The 12,160-nt window shown below is 44.9% G+C and overlaps 1 protein-coding gene across 3 annotated transcripts in view; it reads left to right on the forward strand.

Moving 5' to 3' along the window:
* Positions 1-12,159, forward strand: part of CLUAP1 (clusterin associated protein 1) — a 55,798-nt gene extending 43,639 nt beyond the window's left edge. For 2 of the 3 annotated variants that reach the window (XM_053364648.1, XM_053364646.1), the window contains 4 exons: positions 5,144-5,251; positions 6,881-6,936; positions 9,884-9,940; positions 10,895-12,159. In XM_053364648.1, the coding sequence (XP_053220623.1) occupies positions 5,144-5,251; positions 6,881-6,936; positions 9,884-9,940; positions 10,895-11,047 (374 nt within the window). In that variant the 3' untranslated portion in view covers positions 11,048-12,159. The remainder of the gene's footprint in view (positions 1-5,143; positions 5,252-6,880; positions 6,937-9,883; positions 9,941-10,894) is intronic. The other variant, XM_053364647.1, reaches the window with a different exon arrangement.
* The last annotated feature ends 1 nt before the right edge of the window (position 12,160 follows it).

The raw sequence follows: 12,160 nt of genomic DNA on the forward strand, positions 1-12,160 counted from the left end.
TCCCTGCCGGCCAGGGAGGAGGGAGGCTCCAACTGTGTTGCTTGGCTGTGTTGCTCACCCAATAAGAAGTCTAAGAACGACTGGGGGGTGGAGCTTGCATGCCTTGTGTGTGGCTAGTTCATGCAAGCTGAGGGGTTTATTTGAATGCTGGACGCCATTTTGTTGCACGCGCTGCTGCAAACTTTGCAGTGCAAAGCCAGGCCGGGGAGCCATCTTAAGTTGAGGCTGCATAGGCCTTGTGGTGCATGTGATTCAGATTCTAGTCAGTTGAAGCTATCAGCATGAGTTTGACCAGACTGCAGGAGGACAGGAAGACTGGAGTGCCTGGAACAGGTGAGGCTGCAGGTCCCTTATTTTGGCTGCTGGTCCCTTATTTTCAAGGCTGCTGGTCCCTTACTTTCAAATCTGTAAGTTGACAGCTATGGTGTAAAATCATGGCCACCAATCTGTTGGCTACAAAAAAGAAAGGGTGATAATAGAAGGGGGTAAAGAGTAAATTCAGATACCAGTTCATCTGTAATAAGGTTGCATAATGATTTGGGCGGAATGTGCCTGGCACACATCATCTTGGAGGAACCAAACAGTAGTTGGTCCCATAGAAGGGGGCCTTAGACTCTCACATTCTTTTCTCTGATGTGGCCGGTGCATTGCCTGTTAGTGGAGTGGAAGAGCCAAATGGTAACTGGTCTGACGGAAAGGGCCTCACCGCCTCATCTCTCCAGCTGATGCAACTATGGGGAATGAATAGACACCAATGGAGTGAAAGAAATTGATGGATGGCCTATCCAACAAAAAAAGGTGTGTTTTTTTATTATCCACCTGACTATTAATTCAAAGCTGTAAATTGCAACTCACCTGGGCACTTGTGCTAGCTAAGAAAACCTACAACCAGGCAAGGAGCAACAACATATTCCTCCTTTAGGGTATAAATGGCTAATATAAGTTACAGGCATGCAAGAGGCAAGCAGAAAACTTTCTATGAGCTAGTAACTTTTGCAGATGAATATGCAAAACTGGATTAATTCACCGATTTGCGGATTACATTGAACTAAAACCGGGTCTTATAGTATTGGGTCCTGTTTAAGCCATATGAAAATAAGTAACTCTGTTTAATTAGCCAAAGATGCTGCTCTTCATCTGATAAGCAATTCTAGTCAATGTTTCCTCTCTTTTTACTCTAGGTCAAATCTCTCCAGTGGGAGGGAGTATTTAGGCCTGCTTTTAATACCAAGGGAACTATAATTAATAAGGTTGCCCACATGCTAACTTTTGACAGAAAATTCTGATCAGTGACAGATTGGAAGGAGCAATTTTATCCTGATGTTGTTATTTCAGTTTTGGCTTATTCTTAACTAAGACGTCAGCAGAGACCCTTAGGTGAATCATCCCAGTTATTTTAATATTGCTTTGTATGCCTTGAACATTTATTGGGAGGCAGGGGGCATGTGAGGGAGAAACCCAGAAGGTTTTCTCTTGTGGATCAGTTAAGGGAATTTTTGCTTTTGACTGAGACTGGCTGAGGCTTTTCAAGTCGCATTTGATAGTTCCAGCTTGTTAATAGTTTTATCTCAACCTTCCTTGTCTTTGTCCTTTTGTATGTGGCAGCAGGCTTTAAGTAGCAGAGCACTGTTGGTTCTGCTGAGGACTAGTGTTTTGGCTTGCTGGGTCTTTGTAGATCAGGCATGAGGAAACTTTGGTGCTCCAGAAGTTGATGAACTACAACTCCCATCTTCCCTGCTCATTGGCCATGCTTGTTGGGGCTGGTGGGAGTTGTAGTTAGCAGCATCTGGAGGCCCAAAGTTTCCCCATGCCTGTTGTGGATCCTGAATTTTTTTTTCATCTTGCAGCTGTCTTCTAGAAGGAGACTTGAAAGGGCCTTCCCCCAGCTGATTTTTACCCTGGAACTTGATTCTGCATTGAGCAGGAGGTTGAACCAGATGATCTCCAAGGCCCCTTCCAACTCTACAATTAGATGGTTCTCCGAAAAGATGGCTATGAGCAAAGCTGAGCATAATCAGACTTGAACATGAAGCCGAAGGACTTTAAAAAATGAATTTAGAGGAGTCTGAAGGAGAATAAATACACTTGCTCAGATACGTAATTCTTAGAACGTTCAGAGCAGTTCATGGACATACTCTCAGTGATCACCATATGCTGATGGCGTACTGAGGCTTTGAGATTTGCCGAAGGCCATCTCAGTGAGTGTATAGGTAAGATGAGATTTGAACCAGGATCCTCATCCCAGAGGCTTGTCTGCTGAAGTACACAGGACTGGACTTTCAATGACAGAGCTTTCCTTTGGAGCATAATTCCTTCTCAATCATAAAACTGCCTCTGTTTTACAAACTCAGTTGTTTGTTGTTACAGTATTGGCAAAATTCTGTTTGGGGAAGCAATGGATGAGCTCCTGGGGCTTAGCCGCTCAAATGGAGTATATCACATATTTGCTTTTGTTTACAAAGATTTGAAGCAACTGGGGCAAACAAGAGCAGCTTTGATCCGTGGGGAAATCTGAGTTCCCACAGTGAACATGAAGCACATATTGTTCTTGGCTTGAACAAAGCTTTATTGAGAAAGTGACACATCTATTGGTGGGTTCTGCCTGCAGCTAAGGTGGAAACAAAGTATGATCAGTGAAAGATTTATTAAACACATTTGGGGTTAGAATCATAGAATCATAGAGTTGGAAGAGACCACAAGGGCCATCGAGTCCAACCCCCTGGTGTGGGTTTGGTGTGGGTCGTTCTTTCCTTCTTCAGTTTTGGTTTTCATCTGAAATTAGTGGCATACAAAGACACAATTTGTACTACCTTCTCATCTGATTCCATCTACATGTTAGGATATTTTAGGGAAGTCATTTGTATTTTTAGTTAATAGCTGCTTTATGGAACCACAGCATGGGTTCCTTTAAAGTGGTGGGGAGAGGCAATTTCAAATGGTACTTTGCCTCCTTTTTAAAGGGGATGGGTGGCAGCAGTGGTGTGAGGGAGTCCTCCATCTGCCAGCCGCCATCCCTGCCCCCTTATAGGAGAAGGCAGCTGGTGAGTTGAGATTAAATCCTGCTGCCTAGGCTGCATGATCCTGGTCCTTGCTGGGAATGGGGTGGTGCAGCCAATCATGGGCATAGCCAGGACTTTTGTTGGGGGGGCAGAACCTCAGCTATGTATTTTTATTGATTTTTATTGATTGGGGGCAGCTGCCCCTTCCTGCCCCCCTCCATTGGCTACGCCCATGCTCTACCCTCCCAGCCATCAGCTGACATCACCTGTGACCTCAGCTGATGAGGGGGTGGGGGTGGTTTGGGGGGAAATGGCCCGGTGGCCAATTGGATCCCTTTGTGGGCCAGGATTGGCCTGTGGGTTGGACGTCCCCCACTCCCTGCCTGGAGGAAAGAAGGTGGCGGTGGCAGCAGTATATCAGGCAGGCAACCATCACTCCACCGCCTCTGAGAGGAAGCCTTCCCCCTTAGAACTGCATCCTTTCTGTTCCCACTTTGCATTATTGTAGGAAGGACAGGTGACATGCCATGGCTGATGGTGTGCAGCACAGTTTCCTCCACCCCATTAACGTTCAGTTCTAAACTGATGAAATAGTCTGTCCTCTCTGCAGGGGACTTGGGTGAGGGTGCTGAGAATCTTCTGTTAGAAGTTCCTGAACTACAATCCCCAAGATTCTCTGGGGGAAGCCATAACCATTGAACCAGGACCAAAAACTAATAGAAGTTTGGAATGTAGAGAAGAACATTTTGTAATTAATCTGCAGCCCATTTTGTCCCTGTTGTTGTTGTTACAATAATTATTACTACGTCAGTTTGTTAATTTCACTTGGGTGAGAGATCCTTAATTTTCTACAAATCTTCTTGAACTGAGAACATATTGATCTTTCTTTCCCCTAAGTGAGGCACCTCCCTGCTTCCTGGTGGTTTTGGATGGCGCTGATTCTCTTTAGAAAAGATCACAGTAAAAAGAAAAGAGAGAGAAACTTCCAAAACCTTGTTTGTGATGAATGTGTAGGCAACAATCAAATTTCAAAGTGTTCTCCACCCCTACATTTGTAACTTCTGAAACGCTCTGATTAGCCACTATCTTCCCCATGCAAGCCTATGGGTATTTGTGTCTCTGTGTGTTCTGATAGGCGTCCGATTTCTCTGGATCCTTTAACTGTGTTTGAGAAGGGCATGGAAATCAATTGCGTCATTTATCTGCAGGAGATGAGATGGAAGGCAGCTCAGGGAGCTGTTTCTGGCATATTTCAAAGTCCGGCTAGCTCCATTGAACTGAGCTGCAGGTTCCAGTGTTATGAACAGGGGTAAATAGTTATCTGTGAGCGGGCTCACACAGCTTGACAGCAAATGCACCCTATATTTATCACCGCTCATCTTGTGTTCTGTTGGGAATAGCTGGCCAGCATGATAAGAAGGAATGAGCAATGTTATCAAATTTCCAAGCTGATTCTCTTAAGTGTGATCATTGCAGAGACCACATGAAAAATCTAATGGCTGTGACCACGTAGCTATTCCTGACCTTCACACACTGTAGAATTAGATCTCTGAGAGTAAAAGATCTGAAATCAATAAATGGAGGGTCTCCTTTAGTGGACGGTCTTCCTTTGTTCCATTCATATCAATATGTGAGTTTTCTGGACAGAAGCAGTGCCGTCTTCTTGCACTGCAATCCTGCACATTGTTCAGACTGCTTAAATGGCAGTAGGATTTAAACACCTACAGTGTGAGGGAGATGACAACCAAGAGCCTATCCCCCTATCCTCTCCACCCCTATCAAATGATGCTAATAGTAGTCCCAGAAGGGAATAATTTTGACAGAAGCAGCAGCACTGAGGGGAAGCTTGAAGCACCTCTTTTCTGCCATCTCAATTAAAAGGTCATTCCTCACCTCGACTGGGTTTTTATTGTTATTATTATTTAAAGTTGTGTGCTCTTGACTGTGGATTCCCCAGTGCCATGCCTGAAGCAAAGTTATTTCCTGAGTCTTAACCGGAGATCTCTTTTGCAATTACTCTGTTGCTGAGCAGTGGTCTGCCTGTCAGCCCACAATCATTCCTTCAAGCTGAAGCAAAGAACAGAAAGAGATGGAGGCTGATGTCCTAATAACCGTCATTGGTGGGCATTCTTGTTTTTATTTAGACAATGACGACTCGGACATAGAGATCCATGAGGATGAGGGATCTGACAGTGACATGGAAGACAGGCAGCTAATGAAGCAGCATACGGCCATGGAGATGCTGATGCAAGGTACCTGTACCTGTACACCTGGTGGGCGCTCCATTGCAGATGAAAGGGACCCAAGGGGCTGAGTGGTTTGTCCTGCAGGGCGGTGGGAAACAGCAAGTGCCTAGAAACTTGATGGTGCCGCCTACAATTTTGAAATACTTTCTCAGCTCTGGGAAGGGCTGGCCAACAAAATGAGGTTGGGAGTCTAAAATATATTCTTTCTCAAGCCGCTTTCTGGAGTTGCATTTCTGGCCGAGCTGCACATTTATAGGAACAATTATGTGTTTACTGAATATGATACTGCCTCAGGCATTTAGAAGTTAGGAGCTATAAGGTGATTTTTTTATGGCCAGCGGGTGAGCTGCATACTTTCTATCTCGCAGTTCCTCTCCTGAAGAACTTCTCTCCATGTTGGTTCACTTTCAGAATTGGAAAAGCATCTCCCTATTGCAGGGAGCTAAGCTGTGGGTGGGCAGGAGAGATCCATGCATCCTGTTTGTTTTTCGAATCAAATCCTCCTCCCCCTGCCACATTTTCCACATAATTGGGGCCTTTTTATGTTTAAATACACAGAATTGTCCTGTCACTTCTAGCATGGCCCTTACAGTAAGTGGAGCTCTGGACTCATTTAAAAAATGGTTTCGCTCACAGGTGGGGAATATTTGTCCCTTCTGAAGTACGTAGCTGAACTACAACTCCCATCAGTTCCAGCAATCATGACCAATAGCCATAGATGATTCAGGAATGTCTGGAGGGCCAAGGATTCCCTGTGCATGTGGCTCCATCCCCAGAACGGCTCCTCTAGTTCAACCAAGAGCATGAGATGCAGCTGCTCTCCCACTCCTTCCCCAGATTCTCATATTATGATACCACAAGGATGGCAGCGCTTTGTGGAGCCTCTCTGGAGCCTCACCAACAATGTTAAGCTGGAAGCATTAATGCACAAAATGACTTCAGGAGCTCCTTGCATCTGTCTCCGAATGTCAGCTGTCTCCTGCTTTGGTCAAGTGCTCTCGGCTCCTCTTTGCAAAAGAGCTGTGACCTTTACTGGAACACAGAAAGCAGTCATTAGAGCAAAGCTGACATATTAGTTTAAGCTAATGTGGCTTTATTTAAGTTTGTGTCATCACATCAAAGGCAGGGGTAAGTGAAAAGGTGTTCCCCATAGATGGCATGTGGATTGTCCTACAGCTTTTGGAAGGACAGGGGCTCCATCAAGAAGGGGCCTGTTCTGACAGGCAGCGAACGTTTGCCTCTCTTGGCCTCTCAGGCAGAAAACAGATCACATATTTAGGACTCTCTAGCACTTCCTTTGATGTATTATTATTTATTATTTCTCTAAATCCAACATAGCCTTTCAAAGCATCTTCTTTCTAACACAATCAGAATGGTGTCACCCGAGGCATTGTTGCCTGCTAGGTCCATGTTCACGTTCTCTTCTCCCTCTCGTCATTTCTGGTTAAAGAGACTACAACAAACAAACAAACAAACCCTACAGCCACCCACCCCAAATCTGAGAACAGGGATACTGGCAGGATGAGTCTGAGCATCAAGTGCCTCTTATACCACCTTTGGCTCCCTAGAAAGATACCCAGCATTGTTGTGTGTTCAGCCATATTCTCATTGATTCTGTCTCCTTCTCTGCTCCAGGGAGACCAAACAAACGGATTGTAGGAACGATGCAAGGTGGCGACACAGAGGACGATGTAAGTAGTCGCTAAAGACGCTATTGGCAAAAAGGTGCTTTTTCCATGGCATTCCTTCTCATTCTGCAACAGGTAGCCTGCCTCTTCAGTTTCCCCTGCCTTATTTCACTTTCTGTTTCTGTCTCCCCCACTTTCCTCAAAAGCTCCTGCATCTTCCCCATCTCATCTCTTCTCTTCTCTGTAGGTCTCTTTCTCTCCTTCCTAGTGCAGCCACTTCTTTGCCTTTTCCTGCTGTTCTTGCGATTAAGTTAGGTAAGCAGAGCAGCAGACTGGCAAGCGATGCTTCTCAGAGGTCTGTCTGTCCCTCCCCCCCCCTCTCTCTGGGGACAGAGACTCCTTTTGTGATCACGCCATCACTATCATTTCTTTTGCCTTCAAAATTTATCATACGGCGCCTGGTAATTTTACTGTTGCTAAAAGCATTAAGCACTTTACAATAGATAAAGACAGATCTTGATTGACGGGGATGCTAATTGGTCTTTGCGGAACCTGTGCTGCTACTACCCCAGTGGGGCAGATGAAAGTGACGAGGAGCATGCGGCCGCCGGCAGCTCTGTTTTTTCTGTCTGTCCTCCTAGCAACATTTTGCTAAAGAAAATTACATCCAGGAAAAGACATGACCACACCATGCTCAGTGCTTTTCTGCTCCTCCTCCCCCCCCCCCCACTTGCCATGTCATTGGTGCAACTTGCAGAGAACAAGGAAGGCCTAGCTGTGTTGCTGATACATTCCAGGTCATTCATACCTAAGCATTACTGTAGTGATATCAGGGCTCACCATTAAGCCCCATCAGGATGGCAGGCACAATAAACAGGGCCTTTTCAGTGGTGGCTCTATCCCTGCTGAATTGCTCACCCTCTTTGCACAGGATCTCCCTCTAGTTATTTTCAAATGTGCTTTAAACTGCTTTCAAAAGAATTTGGTTGTTTGTCTATATCATGTAAACTGCTGCTCCTTTTATAACTTAAAATTAATTGTTTTGGGCTAGAAATTTGTTTTTATTTTAGTTATGAACTGCCTTATGAGAGTCTTTGGCCTGGGGTGGGGGCTAAAAATTAATTAATTTGTAGTTAGGCCTGAGTCCCATTGAAATAAATAAATATCTAACTGCAATTTAACTCTCTTTTATGTCCCACTGCTTTCAGTGGGATTTGGCCACCCTAAGATCTGCAAGATTTCACTCTGTGTATTTAAATATCAGGGTGTTTCTTCCCAGCAGAATGTTTTTGAGTACTTTCTGGCTAAGAAAACCTTTTTCTCTAAAGCAATTTGCCACTAAAGCTTGGGCTTCTCTTAAGTCTATCATTTTTATTCACGTAGGAGCCTAGCTCCTGGGCTCTTCCCCTTGGGACAGACTACCTCCCTGGCTAGAAACTGCTGCTTGTGTTTTGAATATGCATTGTTCAGGTCAGCCTGAAGTCATTGCATGGATGCAGGAAATACTAAAGCATTTGCACTTCCTGTGTGAAAACTAGGTTTACTGAATTGGAGCTGCCACACGAAGGCCTCCTTTGAATGGCTCAGGGTGGCGGCTGCTCACTTGAAGTAGACAAAGAGGCTGTGTTTGTTTGGATAGCTGTTTTAAATTGTGGTGTTAGGTTTAAAGTGTTGTTGCAACTTGGTTTGTTCTTTTGTTGTTGTTGTTGTTGTTGTTTTTGTTAATTATGACTGCATCACGGTGGCAGAGAAGGCAGATATGAAATTGGTCTTGCATGTGCCAAGGCCAGCAGTGGACAGTGGATTTTTCTCAGAACTCCAGCAGTTCTCTCGTGGCACACTAATGTGCCCCTAACCCTGTTTGAACATTTCTGCCCTAGCCTCAGAATAAGCAGCTGCCCTTAAACAGTTTACGGCAGGATAACAGCCACACAGAGCTTCGGCTATAATTTGGAGCAGATTCCTCAAAAAGTGGTGAACTCTCCTTCCTTGGAGGTTTTTAAGCAAAGATTGGATGGTCATCTGCCAGAGATTTTTTTAGCTGTGATTCCTGCATTACTGGGGGCTCGACTAGATGACCCTTGGGGTCCCTTCCAATCCTACAGTGATTCTAAACAAGCCCCTTCTCCCAGCCTGTATTGCAGTCAAGCAGATTCCTGGCACCTCTACGGAAACTTGGGTCACATCCACACCACACATTTAAAGCACTCTCATACGACTTAAACAAACACGATGTTCTCCAAAAAAAATATTTGAAACTCACAACTGCCTCATTGGGGCAAGATCTACTGGAAAGAGATGCTGTGATCACTACACCTGAGCTGTTTGGGTTTCTTTGAATAAAGAGTTAACTTCACTGACACTGGGTGTTTTATTGCTGACCTGCTCCTGACTCCTAACTACAGTGGTACCTCGGGTTACATATGCTTCAGGTTACAGATTCCGCTAACCCAGAAATAGTACCTTGGGTTAAGAACTTTGCTTCAGGATGAGAACAGAAATCGTGCTCCAGCGGCACAGCAGCAGTGGGAGGCCCCATTAGCTAAAGTGGTGCTTCAGGTTAAGAACAGTTTCAGGTTAAGAACGGACCTCCGGAACGAATTAAGTTCTTAACCCGAGGGACCACTGTACTCTCAGCACAGACTACCGTTCCCAGGATTCTTTGAGGAATGCCGTGGCTGTCAAAGTGGAATAAGTGCTTCAAATATATGGTGTGGGTGTGGTCTCATTGGTGCCACTGAGAGGGGGCTGTACCCTGTCCACCTGCCCTGCTTGAATTCTCCGCAGGCAGGCAGGCAGGCAGGCAGCTGCCCTAGCCCACCCAGTTGTGCCGCTCACCTGTCTTCTCCTCCTCCCTCCTTTGGAGACTCTGCCCCCTCTCCCCAGTGCCTCTTTCACTCCCATTCATTTTTGCAGTATTCGCTGGTTTCATTTCTCTCTCTCTCCTAATTTTTCCCCTTTCTGCTTCCATCTCGCGTTGCCTCTGCGCGCTGGTGCTCCCTCTTCCAAGGTCGGGGCAGCCCGAGCCCAAGCCAGTAAGCGCAAAGTCTCCAGAGCCAAGGCTAAGGTGGGTGTGACTCCCGTCCGCAATGCTTTCCCCTCCACATGCCAGGGCCCACACACACACAGCTCTGGTGGTGCACAGCCTTCCTTCCCTGCAGCTTCTTTAGCAATTTTCAGCCATCGGTAGCACTCAAATGAAAAGAGTGAATAATGGTGAGATGCATAGTGGCATATGTAGTTTACACAAACAGTCAGGAGAAGCCTCAAAAATGTTTTGGCCTGTGTTCTCAGATTGCTATCAAGGCAGAGGCAAGGGCAGTATTTAAAAAGACAGATCTTGGTTGGAAGCCACACCAGAATTAAGCAGAGCTATTTGTTTTGGGGAAAGCAAAACACTCTGTGCGTGCTCAGATATGTACTTTATTGTACAATATTCCTATCTGTTACTTTCAAGGAGGGACATGGTCAAAATGGAAAGGCAATCATGCAAGCTGCTGCCACGTGATTTTCTTCAAACCCCTTTTCCTGCCACAGCTCCTCCCATGGAACATGGAAGAGGCTTGTGCAGTGGAACGCAATAATTGATGTCCTTCCTCACACAGCACATCATGGCAATTGCTCCAATATGTTGTTGTGAAGGCCATCCGTGGCTATTAGCCCTGGTAGCTGGATGTTCCACTTGCCGTGTCAGAAGCAGCATGTCTCTGAATACTGGTTACTGTTGCCCTCAGTTTCTGCTTGAGGACTTCCCACTGGGGCATCTGACTGGCTACTGCGAGAGCAGGGGGACAGACTAGATGGGCCTTTGGCCTGACCCAGCAAGGCTCTTCTTGTGATCTTAACCGTATCAACTTTAGCTGATTAATTGACAAATGTTTTAAATTGAGTAACAGCCTTGTTACTAATAGTGATAAGCTCTTTTAGTGGTTTGACTCTAATAGTTTCTTACATTGAGCCTTCAAGAGAGGGCAGGTTTTTTTAAAAAAAACCCCAAATAATAAATAAAATATTTTTACAGGAGGACACTGAAGACAGTGAAATTGATTTGGATGACGACGACGATGATGATGACGACGACCTGGAAGACGACAGCATGGATCTCTCTCCCAACAAGGCGAGTCGGAGGGTGAGGAAGCCCGAGCCCCTGGAGGAGAGTGATAATGACTTTTGAGCAGCCGGGTCATCTCTAGGGACAAACCTTGAGGAGCACAGAGAAGCTAAAACGTTGACCCACATGACTCTGACAGGATGTACTCTATAGAGTAAGGCAACCTTGATACTAGTGAAAAGAGTACCAAAGTAGTAATATATCTTGGAACTCTCAAAGTAGCTTAGCTCTTTTGCTGTTGTCAGTTCATGAGCAAGGAAAGAACACTTTCATTCAGGGAGCTGTCATGTCACGCTCCATGGTGCCAAAGTTTTAAAAGATCCAGCAACACACACACACAATCCAGCAACACAAAGCAGTTTAGACTCCTACAAGATTCCTGGTATCTTTTTGATACAAACATGAATCTGGAATTGTTTCAGAGGACAGTTCAGGATAAATTAACAGCTGGGCTTCAGATTGAATTCTGAACTATCATCCCAAGTGCCTAACTACCCTTGGCAGACGAAAATGAATTCTGTCTTTTGCCAAGAACAAAGGAATATTGGAGCCCCAACAAATGTTTCCATCACTTTTACCAAAACTGACAAGGCAGGAAAGGAGCCCACAATTAGTCTGGGGCTCTGCTTTGTCTTTAATTTACCCCTTTGCTATATGAGCACATAAAAAGCACTGTCATATTGGGATAAAAGAAGTTCTAGGAATGATATCTCCAGCCTCATTATTTAATGCCAAGTCCTTGCCACACATGTCCATGCTAATGTAAAACCAGGTATCAGTTTGGTTTTCCTAAGCAACTTTTATTTTTTTTAAAAAAAACTCATTTAGTAGAAATACAAGTTTTATTTTGTTTTTCTCCCCTTATTCTGGGCCAATAAGTTTCTAGGCACTGAACAGGCTTGGGTGAATACTTTCCTCTTGCCACAAGGCACACAGTGCTAGCAGTCTCTGAATGCCTCTGTGTATAATTTTATTTTCAGAGGATAAATGAAAAATATTTTATAGATTCAATCCCCTAACAGTGCCAGGTATCACCTGTTGAGCTAGTTCTGTGTTGAGGATTCCTCAGTTCCTTATGCCTTGCAAGTTGTATGTATTTTCCAGACTTGCTCTGAAACTCTTTGACTTTTACATTCATTCCCTCGTTTCACAAAATAAACGACTTTACAATCTTGT

Source organism: Podarcis raffonei, chromosome 14 (assembly GCF_027172205.1).
Source record: "Podarcis raffonei isolate rPodRaf1 chromosome 14, rPodRaf1.pri, whole genome shotgun sequence".
Taxonomy (NCBI): domain Eukaryota; kingdom Metazoa; phylum Chordata; class Lepidosauria; order Squamata; family Lacertidae; genus Podarcis; species Podarcis raffonei.